Source organism: Convolutriloba macropyga, chromosome 10, assembly GCF_964194025.1.
Source record: "Convolutriloba macropyga chromosome 10, txConMacr16.3, whole genome shotgun sequence".
NCBI lineage: Eukaryota > Metazoa > Xenacoelomorpha > Acoela > Convolutidae > Convolutriloba > Convolutriloba macropyga.
In genome coordinates, this window is record NC_134477.1 from 62,134,121 (window position 1) to 62,153,477 (window position 19,357).

A 19,357-nucleotide genomic window follows, 5' to 3' on the forward strand; every position below is an offset into this window, starting at 1 on the left:
ATTGTTTTAGATTCAAATCTGTCTTTATCAGCCAGTATTTTTTTATGGCATTAAACTGGTGCTATTTCTACAAAAGCAGATCAATTGGGCGATGAGAATTGGGCTGTTTTTTTTCCGATCAATATGGACGTCCTCACGGGTCCTACGCAAAAATCGGTGTCTGGGCATAAAAGAAATTATTGCGGCAGAACACCTTTGCTTTCTTCATCAGTATATTACGAAATAAAGATTAGCTTTTTCAGTCAGTGTTCTACAACTTCAATCGCCAAAATGTCGCCGAAATATAAAGAAATAAAATGATCGTTGAAACAGAATAAAATTCTTTTATCAGTCTATCGCAGGGAACTGACTTCACTGCCATTTCGTTAGCGGAACGCAAATTTAAACAGAATTAAATGCAAGTCAGAGTTAGAGACATTTCGCATAAAAGAATTGAAGTTCCATCCAAACATTTTCAAAAATTTGTATGGTATAATTTCTCTTAATGTTAATTTAAATTGTATTCGTTTTTAAATTTTTAAATACTCAGAGTCACATGATAGCCTTTAGCTGAGTCTTCCTTCTCTTCTTAGTTTTATAATGACCACTCAATCTGAAGAATTTAGCCAATGTCAACAGAAGTCAAATCAATGTGTGACCATAATTTGATTAACGGGCTAAAAGTTGCTGATATCAGTCTTTATGTAAAATCGTTGAAAAACTAATATTTGTAGTTTTGTGTAACTCATATATATAGTTATTTTTGTAGCTAATCTATTATATGTATATTTGTATTTTTAATTGAGCCGAGAGGCCATAACTTTATAGGCATATTGCGGTCATCGTAGTTTTTTTTTTGCTCAATAAGTATTAATTATTTTTCTGATGGAATCACTTTCTTCAGAATTTGTTTTGACCTGCAAGTGAAAGTGAGCAAAATTGTGGAGTTGTTGCTGAGTGGGAAAGAGTTTAGTTCCGCGTTTTTTATAATCATCTTTATTTGGCATAAGTGTTTGAAATTTCAAAAAATTTAGGATTCTTAATAGCATTTTTAATTTTTTCTTAATTTTAGTTCAGCTTCTAAGAATGTTATCTGTTTTTTCAATGGGTCTTTTGGTTAAATGCTGAGTTGGGATTGTTTGAGAACCGTTTTTTTTTGGTGACAATTGTTAACCTGGTCCTTTTTTTTGTCGGTATTAAAAATGTTGGATGTTTTTCAACGATACCAGATGTGTTTCTATTAGTGGAAACATTTCCAGTATCATGTCAGTCTTATTTCTTCTGGTTGAAATCTGTTTGGTATCTTTGTATGGATTCTGAACGACGTCGTGATTATTTGTGGTTGCTTGCTTCAGTGATGCTAATGCTTAACATTTTTGCCTTTACGCTATGGTTTCTGTTTTTACGAATCGTTTTTTTTAAAGAATAATTTACAGACAATATTTTTGGACTGTATCTAAGGTTTCTGATCGGGATAGTTCAAAGTTTTGAATCGTTTCCGGAATTCTTTCAGCTGTGTTTTACAATTTATAGAATTTGGATAGTTTTGGTGTGTTGTCTTTTTTATGACTCGAAGAGCATTTATGCTGAGCCGTTTTTTTAATCCAATGGAGGGGTCACGAAACAGTATTTAAAGGTCAATGTCACACTTAAAAAACAAGTGCTTAGTTCAGTCTGCTGAACAAAGTTCAAAAACATAGTGGAAATAGTAAAAACTAGATTGGTTTTGCTAATGCATTACTTTGAGAGATAGTGAGAACAGTAGCGTTCGCTAAGCAATCAAAATTTGTGCACGTGCGGCTGTTTCCAATCCGTTTTCAAGTTTAAAAATTTCTTCAAAAATATGATATATTAATATTAAAAAGGTGCCCTTTTATTATAACATTTACAACTCTCTACCGATCGGCCAAAATTGACAACAAAAAAGAACAAACCCCGTTAAGTATAAAGTTCGTCCACCCGAAAAGTGGAGGTGGAACAAAAAGTAAAAAAAATAGTCGGATTAAAACAAATTCGTAGTCATACGTATGTTTTCATTGCTGTTTTGTCGGCAGGTGCTGCTGATATTCGTGCGTGATACGTCAGTTCTGAAGCATCGAAACACAATGTTGGCAAATCCACTCAAAGCGTACCTGAGAGGCAAAATTGGAAATGAGAACTACTGCGTCGTCTACCCTCCTAGTGGGGTTATCCCTTTCCATGGGTTCTCAATGTACGTGGCTCCCTTGTGCTTCATCTATGCGGATCCTGTTAAACTGTATTTTGTGTTCCGTGAGCTCTACTTGCAGTTTTTCTGCCACTTGCATTGTTTGACTTCCAACCCCAAAGGAGTTCTAGCTGTGAGGTTGGTCCAAATTTTATTCATTTACTCCTTCCTGATCATGTTCAATGCTAAGAGACTAGACTGCTCGTCTCTCAATTGTCTCTTGATATGATAAACGCAGGAAACGCAATCACTCATTCTTAAAGTCGAATTATTAAATGTAAATCAAATGACTCCCTTTAAGGAGTTCGGTAATAGAAGCGCATACGGGCGGCAGTTACAGAGGACTGCATGGGAAACAGTTGCAAATATGACTGTTGTGTTTCAGTGCCTTGTTTGAAAGCTTATTGATGTCTCTGTCTCCTAACCTCTTCTTTCATCTCAAGTCCATCGGGAGTGCCCCCCTGAAGATAGCCTTTAAGTGGTTAATGAGAGCCTTCTCTGGCTATCTAGAAGCAGACCAGTTGTTGATCTTGTGGGACAGGATGATTGCACATGACTCAACTGAGATTCTGGCCATCATGGCGGCTGGATTGTTTCTCTACAGGTAACAGTTCATTTACTTTTTAAATAAATTTGAGCTTTAGTGAAGAAGTGAGATGCGTCAATTCCAATTTTTATTAATAGCCGCGAAGTGATAGAGGCTATTATTTGGGACATCGTGGTTTTTTTTTACAATTCAAAGAATTTGAATTTTATTCTGGAGCTGTCTTTTTTTGATCTGTTCACACATTTCATGATTTTTGAAGTGAAATTGGAATGGTGATTTTGGTCACTTATTCATACCTGGTCTTCAGGAAACCAGTCATTGTTTTTTATAGCTGCGAAGCTGTAAGCTGAGCGTAGCTATATTGCGGTGCTCTTGGTTTTTTTTTTAAAATTCAAAGAATTTGAATTGTATTGGGGCGCTGTCTTTTTTTAAGATCTGTTCACACATTTTCATGATTTTTGAAGTGAAATTGGAGTAGTGATTTTGGTCACGCCGAAACAGTAAGTGGAGCAAAAATGCGAAGTTTTGCAGCTTGAAATTTTTTCTTTCTATTTTTTAGGTAAAGCGAGAAAACGGTGTATGAACAAAAATTCGCTTTCTCGCTAGTGGATTTTTGTTCACAATTTCACTTTGATTTTTACTGTTTTTTTGTTTTATTGGATCGGATTTTTTTAAAATGGTTTTCCAAATCCATTCATAGTTAATTCTCGGCCTAATTTTTTGTTTCAACCAAATTTCTCTTTCTCGCTAGTGGTGTTTCGTTCACACGGCATTTTGACATTGATTTTCAGTTTTTTCCAACGTTTTTAATCTGATTATTTATAGCCGACGTCAGCCTCTCAACTGCTATTATTTAAACGCTCTCCTGTTTTTAATTTGCTTTACCTTTTCATCACGGTTTTTGTTTCACATAAGTTACGATTTTCACGTTTGATTTCTGACTTACTTCACTGACTGTTTCAACTGAATGGATTTTAAATTCCTTCTCGCATTCAATTACGCAATGTGGTGAATACTGTCAAAGTCAAAAGATCAAAATCAAAAGAAACGGGATAAACATTTTTAGACCGGTCATTAAGTCATAATGCATTAGGTTATCAAAGTTCATTAAAGTTATTGCTAGCTGACATTAGTATTAAGCTTGATAATTTTCAGTTTAGCGGCTGAATTTAGAGTAATTAATAGCCGCCCTCATCTTCTCAGCCGGCTATTATAGCGCTCCTATTTTTTGTTTACTTCGTCGAACTTTCGCTTTACCCATTTTGCCGCTTTTTCGACATTTTGCGTGAAATCTTTTTGACTTCTCTAGGCTAGTTTCACTCTTCTGTCATTTTGCTAAAAGTCCTTTTAAACAGCAGCTGCTCAGCAAAGCAATTCATAATGAAGAGAGTCAGTAAAAATCAAAGTCAGAAATAGAAACGGGATAAACCCATAAAGCTCATTTTTAGATGCCCTGTACTTGAACTTTGTCCGCATAACTTTTAGTTACTATCTATAATGCTTATTGGTATTGATACTAAGCCCTGTAGCCTCTCACTGAGAGACAGGAGTATGTTCAATTACGAAATGACATCAAAATAAATCGCACTTAAAAATGTTTTTATACAAAAAGCAATTCTTGTTGATGTTTTCATTTCTTTCAGTCCCAATAGAGTTATGGGAATCAACGGCGGCTATTTTCCGGCAATCTTCCGGGTATTTTTTTATAATCTAACCGATTAGGCAGAATTTACACACCAAATAAGAACACTTTGACACTTATAATTTTTCAATCCGATTGTGCGTCAAGCGGGTCAACGGCGGCTATTTTTCGGCAATTTGCCTTCTATGTAATAACATGATAGTTCATTTGAATTTTGTTGACCACATTAAAACAGTACAATCAGCTTTCATGGATCTTTCTAAGGCGTTTGATCCAATATTCCATGGAATTTGAGACGGGATACCACAAAACAGACGGGATAAACCGATAAAGCCCGTTCATTAAGTCATAGTTCATTAGGATACCGAAGTTCAAAAGTGTGTTTACTAGCTGACGTTGATATTAAGCTCATTAGCTTTCAGTTTAGAAGCTGAATGAAGTATAGTTTTAAAATCTGACTGAAACTGCGCGCCAAATTAGAGCACTTTTGAAAAAAAACAGAAAAAAAAGGTTTGTCAATTTTTCTCTTTTTTAAATAGCCGCACAGCGATAGCTGGGGCTATTATTGGCCTTCTCTTGGTTTTTTTATTTTCGTGGCGATTTTTGTTACGACCATATGACGTCACAACAAATGAAGTGCGTGCATGACGTCATTTTTCTCTCTTAGTGGAGCGCGTTTTTTGTTCATTTGCGTGATTAAATTTTGGTCACTCTTGACTTACCTCACTCACAAAAATGATTTTGTCACTTTGAAACTGACTTTTATGTACTTTAATTCAGAGATAAGGTCAAATGGGTGTGTGTCACTCTAAATGAAGTTTATTGGAGAGCAGCTGATAGAGGCAGCAAAAACATACAGATCTGTAATCAAAATATAACATATCAACCTTCAATGAAAAGATGAATTTTTTGGTCTGTCTTTTTTACTGTTTTTTTAGACTGCAGATCTACGAAGCTATTGCGGCTATTTTCAGGTAATCTGCTGGCTATGTTTTCCTCTTTTGTTTCACGCCCGATGTGCAGCAAGCGCGTCAACGGCAATCTGCTGGCTATGTTTTTTTGGAAATGGTCCGTTCTGGGTCCAGTTTTTGTTCAGTCAATGAAGATTTTTTAAATGGTGCGTCAGAACTTTTCCTGCTGTTTTTTTATTTCGTTATTTCGTTGTTGTGCAAATCGTATATGCCCTAAATCTTGAGTAATAGAACCTCGAGTTTCGATTATTAATTTTGAAAAAAGTTCTATTAGGGCATTTTCCTTATAGAGCGTGTATCTCGTAAGAATGACAGTCCGAATCTAACCCAGAAAGTAGTCTATTAAAGAACTGGTGGTCAATCTGTCTATCTGAATTCTTTAGTTGTTTCAATTCCCTGGAAGGCCACAAGCGTCTATCGCGGCTAGTTTCCGGCGATCTGCCAGCTATGTTAAAAACTCTTCTATTGGAATTGTATATATTAATAACGTTCAAACCTTTGTTATGCACAACCTCTTTCACTTATATTCAACATTGGTTTCTTGTACATGTAAAGAGAATTTCTAAACTCAAGAACAAATGCAATTGGAATGAAGTTTTAATTCATAGAAAATTAAATTAAGATGAGCCATTTTTGTATAAAGAACACTACACGTACCTTTTGATACTTCCAGTTCGGTTTTTTTTATAGCCGCCGTCAGCCTCTCAAAAGCTATCATTAGCCGCTCTCCTTTCTAAGAGTCCAAGAGAAGTTATTGCGACCTTCTGTTTTAGGACTAGAAGAGTATTGGAGACGTGTGCTTTGATTAGCCGCAAAGCGATAGCTGTCGCTATTTTTGACTTTCTCTTGGTTTTTTACAATTCGAAGAAATTGAATTGTATTGGTGTGCTGTCTTTTTTACGACTCTAAGAGATTTGGTTGGGGCGCCGTTTTTATGGATAATTGTTTAGAGCGTATTTAAAACAGAATGCAAAACTCAATGCCGAAAGTGACAACTAAGTGTTTAGGTCAAACGGCTGAACGTATTGAAGAGCAGAGAAGAGAGTAATTTTTATAGCTGCGAAGCTGTAAGCTGAGCGAAGCTATATTGCGGTGCTCTTGTTTTTTTGTTTCGTCGTCTGACGCTCTTTTTTCGTTTTACATTTGTTCACAGCAAAGCTGAAAAAGTCAAATTTTGTGAATTACTTCTTCCTCTCACTAACGGCCTTTGCGCGCGTGACGTCATTTCTCACTCGCTTTTGCAAAAGTTTTTAGGTTATTTGCGTGATTAGAATTTGATCATACGTGACTTACCTCACTCAATAAAATGAGTTTTGCACTTTAAAACTTAAGTTTAGTTTGAATTTGTTTAAGGTCAAAGGAACTCATTTGTGCAGTAAAGGTCTCTAATAAGAGGCTTCTGCGGAATGAATTTTAACTAGTTTTGTTAATTTATCGCTGAATGTTTTTTACCTCGTTTTTTCGAGAGGCGTCGATTTTTTTTCAATTTAGATCGGTATCTGATTCTATCTCTATTATATGGCACGCAGGTCTATTCCTTCGCAGCTATTCCGGCAATCTGCCGGCTATGTTCATTTAATTACGCACTTTCGGTAGAGAGCGAGAAAAGTAGGCGTAGGAAATTCTTGGTAAGTGAGCGAAATGTTTTCATCAAGCGCGATTTTTTCGCAGATGTTTAGTTCTTTTTTTCTACTTAACTTTTTCGGACTGCTATTATAGCAGCCTTTTTAAACTCGTCGAATGAAAAATTGTTTAGCTTTATTTTAGTTCACTGCGTGTACAACATCTTCGTGAAAATTTTACTTCTACTAGACTCAACAGAATCAACTTCAAGATACAACAGAAAAACCAGATCAAGAATGGAAATGGGATGAACTGAAAAAAACGCCGGTTTTCAATGCCCGCTTTTTGAATTTTGTTATCAAAATTAATAGTTAATATCTCAACACTTCATGGTATTGATACTAGCCTCGGTGTTCCTTCATTAAGAAACATGAGTTTGTCTAACTGTGGAATGACATCGACATTATTCACACATTAAAAAATTTTTGTACCAAAGTAAATTTTTCTCTCTTCAATGACAACGGAGATTCGGCTAATCAATGGCGGCTGTTTTCCAGCAAACTGCCGAATATGTGGTCTAACATCTGTAGTTTTATTCAACAGAAATTGAGTCTGAGACAACCTGCTATTGAGAATTGTTATTGGAATCGCAAATCTTGGAGAAAAATTGACAGGAATATGTTTTCACATTTTTCTTTTCCGTTCTAATTTGTTTCCACTATTTGTTGAACAGAAAAACGGTTTTCAATGCCCGCTTTTGCTCAATAAAAGGTCATGTAAAACATTTGCTGAAAAGAGGCCAGCACATTTACAATAATTTCTATTAACTTCGTTCAAGAGAAGTTGAAAACAAATAGTGCAAACAAATTAGAAATAATAAGAGAAATGTGAAGACATTTTCGTGGCAATTTTTTGCCAAGATTTGCGGTTCCAATAACATTCTCAATAACAGATAGTCTTTTTTCTTTTCCTTTCTAATTTGTTTCTACTTATTGTTTTTAATTTCTCTTGAATGAAGTTAATAGAAATTATTGTAAAGGTGTTGGCCTTTTTTATGCAAATTTTTTGCTTGATTTTTTTGCGCTTTTCTTCTAAAACATTTTTTGACTTCTCTGACTTTTTCACGCTTTTGTTCATTCTTGAGTGATCTCTTTTGTTCTCACTCCGAAGTAAAGCTTGTTGCTAAAATAAAAACGATTGCAGTATAGCAACAAACAAGGACTGATAGCCGAGTGACTTGAAATTTTGTTTCAACATTTTTAATTTTGTTTTCTATTAATAGGTATGAATATGCTATATCCAAAGTTTTTATTGATAGTTTTTGTTTTGATAGTTTTTAATTTTGTTTGTTACAAATCTGAGTTTTACGTTTATTTGTAGATTTGCTTTCGATTTTTCACGGCCTTTTTTAAATTGCCTCTCAGCCGGCTGTTATAGCGCTACTGTTTATTTTACTTTACATAGATTTTTTTACGCTTTTTGAGTTGTACCAATAAGTTTTTTTTAGCTTTCTTCTGCATCTGTTTCTCTATGATTGCGGCAAGCGAGTCAATTTCGCACCTATTCCGGCACTCTGCCGGCTATGTTCAATTTAATTGGAGTTATTTTGAAGTAGGAATTGAAATGCGTAAACATTGTTGAAATTGGTTTGTTGAAATTTATTTGTTGATGCCCGTTTAGATAACCAGTTTCAATTTGTCAAAAACAGTATTTTGCTAATACATTTTACAAAAATAATGGCAATTTTCAAAACTAGTGTAGATTTCTTGCATTTTTAATTGTTCAAAATTAAACAGCCTTGCAGGCCTATTGATGAACATTTTAATGATCTGAATTTGATTGAAATGTTTACTTTTTAACGTGAATTTATTATTGTATATTTTCTCTTTGTTTTAATTCGATTTGTTTTTGGGGCGGAATTTTCATTTTTTTACTTTCATGAAACGTTTGTTGCTCTTCCTGAGTTGTTTCACTACGCAAGTTTTCTGAAATGTTTGATTTTTGGCAGAAATGACCGTTTGATTTCTTTCCGGATTTCTTTCCGATTTAATTTTCGAGTATTAAATGTCAAAGCAGGATGTCAAAGTAAATGCCGCTCGTGAAACTAAGTGGTGGTTAGCTAAATTTTCAGTTAAAAGGTTTGAAAATGGTAAATACAAATTTTTTAGGTTGTTTTGAAGTAGGAATTGAAATGCGTAAACATTGTTGAAATTGGTTTGTTGAAATTTTTTTTGTTGATGCCCGTTTAGATAACCAGTTTCAATTTGTCAAAAACAGTATTTTGCTAATACATTTTACAAAAATAATGGCAATTTTCAAAACTAGTGTAGATTTCTTGCATTTTTAATTGTTCAAAATTAAACAGCCTTGCAGGCCTATTGATGAACATTTTAATGATCTGAATTTGATTGAAATGTTTACTTTTTAACGTGAATTTATTATTGTATATTTTCTCTTTGTTTTAATTCGATTTGTTTTTGGGGCGGAATTTTCATTTTTTACTTTCATGAAACGTTTGTTGCTCTTCCTGAGTTGTTTCACTACGCAAGTTTTCTGAAATGTTTGATTTTTGGCAGAAATGACCGTTTGATTTCTTTCCGGATTTCTTTCCGATTTAATTTTTGAGTATTAAATGTCAAAGCAGGATGTCAAAGTAAATGCCGCTCGTGAAACTAAGTGGTGGTTAGCTAAATTTTCAGTTAAAAGGTTTGAAAATGGTAAATACAAATTTTTTAGGTTGTTTTGATAGTTTTCAATTTTCTTTGTTATAAATCTGAGTTTTTTTCAAATTTGTAGTTTTGTTAGATTTGTATTTCGGTCTTGTCAGTGATGTTGTCATCCTCTCAGCTGTTTGTTATAGCGCTACTATTTGTTTTTCTGCCATAATTTTTTTCGCTTTGCCTCATTTTGCCGCTTTTTTAACTGCTCTCAAATGAAGTTTGTAGCAATTATATTAGTCCTGTCGGTCTTTTTTTAATGCGATTTTTCGTCTGACGGTTTTGACTTTTCGTCCTCAAAAACGGGATAAACATAAACGGGATAAACTTTTTTGGAGACTTATACTAATGGTGTAAAGAAAACACCCCCAGTGCTCTTAGAGCCTTTCAGCTCTGTTTCAGCTCAAACTTTTTTAGAGACTTATACTAATGGTGTGAAGAAAACACCCCCACTGTTGACACCCCCCCCCCCACTATTGCCCCCACCCCGCCCCCACCCCGCACCGGGCATTAAGTGCTCTTAGAGCCTTTCAGCTCTGTTTCAGCTCTTCTTTTCAACTTTTTGGAGACTTATACTTACACTAATGGTGTGAAGAAAACACCCCCACTGTTGACACCCCCCCCCCCCCCCCCCCCCCCCACTATTGCCCCCACCCCGCGCTGTTGCTGCTGTTACTGGTATCCACCACCCCACTGTTACCCTAAAATTTTTTTGTCATTTTTAGTTTTCTCTAGCCTCAAGAGCCACATAACCTCCTCTAGGTTTTTACTATAGGTTCATGCGTGGCTTCCAGATATAATGGAATGTTTTTCAAGTTTTAAGTATCAGCAATTTTTAAAAATAAAGGCATTTTTTGTTTTTTGTATCTGAAATTTTTTAAATCATTTTTCTGGCACCTGGGTCCTAGGGACCTCTTCCAAGGTTAAATAATAAACTGCTGCATAGTTTCTAAAGTTAATGAAATGGTTATCTATATTTTAATGACTCCAGCTTTAGCATTTTTTCAAATAAAATTTAATTTTCAAATTATTGTTGATTCTGTTGCCCCCCACTCCACTTTTGCCCTAAAATTTTGTCATTTTTTAGGTTTCTCTAGCCTCAAGAGCCACATAACCTCCTCTAGGTTTTGACTATAGGTTCCTGCATGGCTTCTCGATATAATTGAATGTTTTTCAAGATTTGAACAATTACTGGAATGTTGAACAATTACTGTGCTGATGTTGCCCCCCACCGCACTGTTGCCGTAAAATTTTGTCTTTTTTAGATTTCTCTAGCATCAAGAGCCACATAACCTCCTCTAGGTCTTGATTATAGGTTCCTGCATGGCTTCTAGATATAATGGAATGTTTTTCAAGATTTTAAAATCAGCAATTTAAAAAAGGGCAATTTTTTTGTTTTTGGTATCTTTTTAATTTTTTTAAAATCATTTTTCTGGCATCTGGGTTCTAGGGACCTCCTACAAGGTTTGATAATAAACTGCTGCATAGTTTCTAGATTTATTGAAATGGTTATCAATATTTTAATGACTCCAGCTTAGCATTTTTTTTAAATAAAATTTAATTTTCAAGTTTTCGGAAAATTATCATGTTCCAAGTTTATGGATCTTTATGAGCCAGTGAAACTATTTAAAGACTGAAATATTGATTCTGGATAGTCTCTTGAGACGGTGAAATGGTTTTGAAGATTTTGATATCTTGAATTTTAGCAAGATTTTGTTTAAATTTGTGGTTGTTTCAAAATTTTTGATTTTTTTTTGTCCTTTTCTGAGTATAACGATCTATACTGGCCAACAAAGCTTTTCAAGTCTTGCACATGAGTTACTTGACATAACTCCAAAGACAAAAAATAGTTTTAAACATTTTCACTGCGAAATCTGTAATCTTTTCTTTTAAATTTTGCAATATTTTTTCAAGTTTTAAAATATCAGTTTTTTTGTGATTTATTTACTAACAAGGCTAGAAAACTAAAAGTTGCACTGTTGAATCACGCTAAAGCTAGCCTCACTAAACCGTGGCTAGCTACTGACTAATGAGCAATTCGCCCTACGTTAGTTGGTTATGTTAGTCGTTTTGCGTGAAATATTTCTCTTCTTCAGGCTTGTTTCCCTCTTCTCATTCTGCTGAAATTGCTTTTCAAACGAATTTTCTCAGCCAAACAATCTAAAATGAACAAAAAAAATAGAAAATAGAGGCAGTTTTAACATATCGAGTTCAGGTTTAGATGATCCGTGTTTGAACTTTGTTCTAATTAGGCTTAGTGACCAGGTCCAATGTTCATTTGTATAGATACCAATCCCTGTATCCTTTCATTAAGATCAGGAGTATGTCCAACTACAAAATCCAATCTGAATAGCTCACAATTAATTTTTTTAAATCATTTTTTTCATTCTGAGTTCAGAGGGGGTTGTGGGAATCAATGGTTGCTATTTTCCGTCAATTTGCCGGGTATATTTATTTATTGTTTTTGGGTACTCGGTGGATCATATATCGGTAAGAAGCAACATTCAATAGTTTTTAAACCAGTTGTTGATTCGCGTAGCTTTTTAGTTTTTGCATGAAATTTTGTTTAAAAAATAATATACATTTTGATAAATTCCTTCTTGCTTTTTTCTATTTTCACTGAATAATCATTTTTTTTAATTTTCCGAAATTTTTTTTTTGAAGGAAAGGTAATTGTAGGTTAAACTCTGCTGCAAATATTTGGCGTCGCAACTTATTCATTTTAAGGAAATTAGAAGCAGGTTTGCCTCCTCTCGCGGTTTCCCCGTTGATAATAATTTGATAAAGTTGATAAAATGATTAGTATAATTTGGAAGAAAGTTCGTTTTGTTAAATAACTAGTTGGCGTGGGCCTAAGTGAATAACTACTCCGAGTTGTTTCTGGAGTTACTCCTGTGGCTGTTTTTTTTACAATTCAAAGACTTTGAATTGTATTGGGGCGCTGTCTTTTTTACGACTCGAAGAGGAGTATTGGAGAAGTCCTTTTTTTTAATCAATTTTATTGGAACGCGTGAAAAAATTGGAGTGATTTTGGTGCTGTACAAAAGTGAAGAGCGGAGCGAAAAGAGAGTGGTTTTTGTTCATATCTCTGTTTTTGAGAGAGCGAGAAATTGATGTGTGAAAAAATTTTCTCTAAGTGAGCGAAATTTTTTTGTTCACGTGCGGCTTTTAAAAGCAGTTTTTTGCAACTTTTGATGGTTATGAGGTTTGATTATGATATTGTATTAGTTTAAGGCTTGTTTTGATAGGAATTGAAGGTTTCAAATAGTTAATTTGAGTTTAATGCTAATTTGGATGTTTTTGATCAGTTTTGCTGGTTTTTAGACGAAATTTAATGATTTTTTGCCTGTTTTTTTGTTTTATTGCTCTAAGTGGGATGTGAAAAGAAGCTTGAGGGATATATTACTTAAGGAATATTCAGATACCAATTGACTAAAGTTTTCGTGGTATAAACCATTTTTTTCTTGGGAAAATTGACAGAAAAATTGAGAAAATTTAAACCATTTTTCTCATTTTTTTGCAGTTTTTCTTTAAATCTTAAGACAAGTTTCTTAGCCTATTATGACTTGCCCCTTGTTTTGCGAGCTTTTTATTTCTTTAATTGCAAAGGAATTTTACTCGGCTTTATGTTTCCTTGTACTATTAAAAAAACTCTTTAAGTTTTTCTAGTTTTTTTTTTGTTCAATTTGTTTTTTAATGCCGTTTCTTTTCTTCCTTAAATTTTTTATGGCATTTGTGGAGGTTCAATGTTCACAATAGTTATTCTAGTTGTTTAGTCATAAGTATGGGCAATTTTCTCCTTCGAGTCGTTTCCGGAATTCTGCTGGCTATGTTTTTTTCTAAGATCTGTTCACACATTTTCATGTTTTTTGAAGTGAAATTGGAATGGTGATTTTGGTCACTTATTCATACCTGGTCTTCAGGAAACCAGTCATTGTTTTTTATAGCTGCGAAGCTGTAAGCTGAGCGTAGCTATATTGCGGTGCTCTTGGTTTTTTTTTAAAATTCAAAGAATTTGAATTGTATTGGGGCGCTGTCTTTTTTTAAGATCTGTTCACACATTTTCATGATTTTTGAAGTGAAATTGGAGTAGTGATTTTGGTCACGCCGAAACAGGAAATGGAGCGAAAAAGCGAGTGGTTTTGCGGCGTGAATTTTTTCGCTCTAAATTTAAAGTAGAGTGAGAAAACGGTGTTTGAACAAAAATTCGCTTTCTCGATAGTGGTTTTTTTGTTCACATGTGGCAATTTCACTTATTTTTACTGTTTTTTCGATTTTTTGGATCGGATTTTTTTCTAAATGGTTTTTCCAATCCATTCATAGTCCGTTTTAGGTATAGTTTTTTTAGTCAATGAAAATTCTTTGAATTGTACGTCAGGACTTGTCCTGCTATGTTTTTTAAATTAGTGGCGTGAAGGGGGGCTCTGAATCGTAGAGAGTTTGAAAACCCCAGTCACCAGCGCCCCAACTAACCCCCCGCCCCCCGCCCCCCATCTTGCGATTTAGTCTGTTTCGAAATGTTTCTACGGATTAGTGCTTCAACATAATTGTTTCAGGTCAACCAATCTGATGAACGTGACTTCACCAGCTGCTGCTGAGGCAATAATGGCTGATTTATCAACTGTCAAAGTCATTCCAGTCCTCCAGATTATACTAGCCACAAACAGCACTGCTGACAAATTGAAATGAACAAATTCCTTTCTCTTTCTCTTTAGCTCTATAGTTTGAAATTCATTCGTTAGTCCAATCATTAGCTGCTGATTTTGCCCCTCATCTTGCAAGAGGACAAGTTGTGACGCGACGTGAAGTTCATTTTGCGCAAATTCATGAAAGACTTCTTAGCTTTCCTGGTTATCACTTAGGTCACTAAAAGCGTTTCTAATTAATTTATTTCATACTATTAGACAGTTTCGCGTAAATAATAGTTCACTTAAAGTATATATATCTTGCTGTATAACTTTGCAAATGTATTTATGTATAATTGTAAATAATCTTAGAGCCTTGCGCGTAATTTATTTTTGAAAGAATCTTATGTTATTTGATATGTGAAGACAATTAAATTGATAACAGCTTTTTTAAAAAAAATCGATAACAAATGAACAACCTCCTCTCTCACTCCGCCCCCCATCCCTGTTCATTAAATAAAATAAATATTAAACAAATAATTGACTTAGCGGGAGATTGCCAGAAATTAGCTGCGATAGCTTCCTAGTCTCAAAATACAATTGAAAAGAATGAGACCTAGAAAATATCAAAGAAAGATTTTAATCAAAATTTTTGTGATCTATGAAAGAATTTGACTTACCAGCTGATCAATCGAACGTTGTAAGACACAATGAAGAAGAATTTCATTTTTGGCATAATTTTACTCACCATCTGAGCGAAATCTGGTTTGACATATTTTGATGTTCCTGGTTCCTTTGTTCTCAGAACCATTTTAGTAAATGCTATGTCTAGAAATTTGCCTAGCTCAGACGCGGTTTTATTGACTTCTCGGACTCAAAGAGGACTAAACTAAAAGAAAATTAATAAAAAAAACATGAACTAGAAGAAATTATTGCTAAATTGTTTAATTAATAGCCACCCTCATCTTCTCAGCCTTTTTCGACATTTTGCGTGAAATCTTTTTGACTTCTCTAGGCTAGTTTCACTCTTCTGTCATTCTGCTCAAAGTCCTTTAAAACGGCAGCTGTTCACCAAAGCAATTCAAAATGAGGAGAGTCAGTATAAGAGAATCAAAGTCAGAAATAGAGACGGGATAAAGCCCATTTTTTGATGTCCGGTACTTGAACTTTGTTCTCATAAGTTTTAGTTACTGTCTATAATGCTTATTGGTATTGATACTAGACCCTGTAGCCTCTCACTGAGAGACAGAAGTATGTTCAATTACAAAATGACATCACAATAAATCGCACTTAAAAATGTTTTTATACAAAAATTAATTCTTGTTGATATTTTCTTTTCTTTCAATCCCAATTGAGTTATGGGAATCAACGGCGGCTATTTTCCGGCAATCTGCCGGGTATGTTTTATCTGGCTTTTAAGCCTTCATAACCACTGTTTTACTGCCAAAATTTACAGAACTGACTTAATGATAAACAAAAAACTGGTTGCCAATATTCAGTGGCGGTAACGATTAGAAAATGTTTAAGAAATTGAAATCAAAATGTTGCCAAAATTCTTAAATCCGATGTTCTCATAACCATTTTTGTGTTGCTGAAATCTAACTATAAGCCCATAACCATGCTTTAAAAAATTTAACTGGACCCTAAGTGTCAACAGCTCAAAATAACAAAATGTGATCAACGTTATGTTCGGAAAATTTTAGCTAAAACCAAGAGCGGTCTCCAAAAATTCGAGCAAAATTTTTGGCTGCAATTTAGGCCTTCCCAGTTCTTCTACCGCTCTCAGCACTTCAAAGACTACACAAGCTAGCTTGGGAAGTCTAATGCCATTTAGTGTCATCATGGCGTTGCTTTTATACTCATTTTTGTAAGCTCAAAAGTCAATGATAAATTTTGATAACATTTTTTCTTTACGGAAACACCGCAATTTTTTTTGGTTTGAAATTTACAAAATGAGACCAATAACAGCCCAGCTCAGAAATCCCTATTACAGTTAACAACAATTATTTAATTAGGAATAATGAGATAAATTAGGAACGACACGTAGAAAGAATAAGGAAAAACAATTTTTCTAAATCACATTTAGTATCGAAGTCACACAAAAATTGATGCAATTGTATATCGAGCATTTCTTAAATTTCTGCAGTGAACTGAGACGTCACTCTTCTGGAACTTGTTTTCGTCAAATTAAGTTTCATGATAGTAGCAGTTTTTTAAATTATTAATAGCCGCCTCATCTTCTCAGCCGGCTATTATAGAGCTCCTATTTTTTTTACAATTCAAAGAATTTGAATTGTATTGGGGCGCTGTCTTTTTTTTTTAAGATCAGTTCACACATTTTCATGATTTTTGAAGTCAAATTGGAGTAGAGATTTTGGTCACGCCGAAACAGGAAATGGAGCGAAAAAGTGAGTGGTTTTGCGGCGTGAATTTTTTTCGCTCTAATTTTAAAGTAGAGTGAGAAAATGGTGTTTGAACAAAAATTCGGTTTCTCGGTAGTGGTTTTTTGTTCACATGCGGCAATTTCACTCTGATTTGTACTGTTTTTTCGATTTTTTGGATCGGATTTTTTTCTAAATTGTTTTCCCAATCCATTCAAAGCTCATTCTAGGCCTAGTTTTTTGTGTGAGTTAAATTTTCATTTCTCGTTAGTGGTTTTTTTGTTCACATGCGGCATTTTCACATTGATTTTCTGTTTTTAATAGCCGCCCTCATCTTCTCAGCCGGCTATTATAGCGCTCCTATTTTTTTTTTACTTCGTCGAATAAAAAAATGTTTCGCTTTACCTCATTTTGCCGCCTTTTCAACATTTTGCGTGAAATCTTTTTGACTTCTCTAGGCTAGTTTCTCTCTTCTCTCATTCTGCTAAAAGTGATTTTGAACATCAGTTGCTCAGCAAAGCAATTCAAAATGAACAGAGTCAGTATAAAAAATTGAAATCAGAAGTAGAAACGATAAACCCATAAAGCCCAATTTTAGATGCCCGCTATTTGAACGTCGTTCCTATAAGTATTAGTTACCTCTCTCTAATGCTTATTGTTATTGATAGTAGCCCCTGTGGCCTCTCTCTAAGAAATAGAAGTATGTTCAACTACGAAGAAATGCCGTCAAAATAAATCGGACTTAAGAAATGTTCTTGAACGAAAATCTCTTTTTTTCAATATCTTCTGTTATTTCAATCCCAATCATGCTTATTGGAATCAACGGCGGCTATTTTCCGGCAATCTGCCGGGTATGTTTTTTCTTATTTTTTTATCAGAGTTTTTTAAAAATGGTTTTCTCAATTCACTCTTAGTCCATTCTAGTTCTGGTTTTTCTGTTTAGTCAATGAAAATTCTTTGAATTGTACGTCAGGACTTGTCCTGCTATGTTTTTTTACTTCGTCGAATAAAAAAATTTTTCGCTTTACCTCATTTTGCCGCTTTTTCAACATTTTGCGTGATATCTTTTTGACTTCTCTAGACTAGTCTCTCTCTTCTCTCATTCTGCTAAAAGTGATTTTGAACATCAGTTGCTCAGCAAAGCAATTCAAAATGAACAGAGTCAGTATAAAAATTGAAGTCAGAAGTAGAAACGGGATAAACCCATAAAGCCCAATTTTAGATGCCCGCTATTTGAACGTCGTTCCTATAAGTCTTAGTTACAATCTCTAATGCTTATTGGTATTGATAGTAGCCCCTGTAGCCTCTCTCTAAGAAACAGAAGTACGTTATCTTCAACTACGAAATGCCATCAAAATAAATCGCACTTAAAAAATGTTTTTGTACAAAAATCTTTTTTTCAATATCTTCTATTCTTTCAATCCCAATCATGCTTATTGGAATCAACGGCGGCTATTTTCCGGCAATCTGCCGGGTATGTTTTTTGGCGCAATTAATTCTAAGTAGTCGAAATTTATACCCAAGCTATTTCATGAACTTTAATGGTGTCGTATTCTCACAACTGGTTGCAATTAAAAATATGTTTTCAGTGTAACAAAATTTTTGAATAATTATGTTATTTCGTATACTTTTATGCTTAAATTTCGTTTTTTTTTCGGCTTGGTAATTTGAAGCCACTTAATCTGCTCGTTTTCGTTGGGGCTTCACAATACCATAGTCACATTTTATGGAAACTTTTAAAATTTAAAATGCATATTAATTAATCCTTTTGTAGCTCTGCAAAAGACCTCAGTCAGTCAACCAAAAACTTTTTTCAAAAAAGGAGGCTGTTTTTAAGTTGCTAGCACCTATTTGATTGGGGATTGAGGCAATATTTCCTTCGTTTTCTGGCAGTTGCTGGCGTGCAAATGTCGTTCTTATCATACTTTCTGTAGATACATAGGAGCACTGAGTGTATGTTCAACTTTCCTTTCCTGATGCCGTTGCAATTTATCTACGGTTAATGATTGAGTGCAATCAAGATTTAGTTTTTGGGCCTGTTAGTATTTTTTAATTGTTCTCGGACAAGTCTTGAAGCAATTATTGTGTTTTTGTGTATGCATTTTTTTTCGGCTGTGTGCTAGAATGTTATTTTGCTCCTAGATGTAAATTGCGTCCCCATTCACAATATAAAGCAGTTTAACTCAATTGGCAGCAATTTACTGCTAAAATTTACAATTTACTGCTAATTTTTAAATAAAAGTTTTTCCTTTATTCCTTTCCTTAAATCACAAGATTTGGATTGCTGTGGTGCAATTTCTTAAGACCTGCCGTTCAACTTTTGAAGGTGCAGAAGTTATTGACAAGTTTTCCAAGTACTTTTTAGAAAGTGTAAAAAGAAAAGACAAATCGTCCCGGAAGCTAAATTGTAGCTCTTAAACGTTTTTTTATATTTGATTTTGTAGTTGTCTGGCATCCCGGATATTGACTTGTCTCAGTGATTTCATATGGAGGTATAAATGAAGCCATATAATTATTTCAGTTGATAGCTAATGGTTTTCATGTCTTTAAAATTAATTGCTTTCAAAATGTATAAACGTATTTTTTAACTTTACCCTATTTTTTTGTCTACATTTAGTTATACTCACTAAAGACAGGTCGCATATCTTTTTTGCTGAAATGCAAGTCAATTTGTTTAATTTAGTTTTTATCTGATGCTTTTTTGACTCTGTTAATAGGTTTTTAAA

At 34.2% G+C, this 19,357-nt stretch overlaps 2 protein-coding genes across 3 annotated transcripts in view; both read left to right on the forward strand.

Moving 5' to 3' along the window:
- LOC142348252 (TBC1 domain family member 19-like) overlaps positions 1-14,692 on the forward strand; it is a 60,269-nt gene extending 45,577 nt beyond the window's left edge. The window contains exons 10-12 of the mRNA XM_075399546.1: positions 2,034-2,323; positions 2,571-2,789; positions 14,182-14,692. Of these exons, the coding sequence (XP_075255661.1) occupies positions 2,034-2,323; positions 2,571-2,789; positions 14,182-14,314 (642 nt within the window). The 3' untranslated portion in view covers positions 14,315-14,692. The remainder of the gene's footprint in view (positions 1-2,033; positions 2,324-2,570; positions 2,790-14,181) is intronic.
- Positions 1-19,357, forward strand: part of LOC142348258 (calcium load-activated calcium channel-like) — a 520,926-nt gene that overhangs the window by 141,459 nt on the left and 360,110 nt on the right. The gene's annotated exons all lie outside the window — the stretch shown is intronic.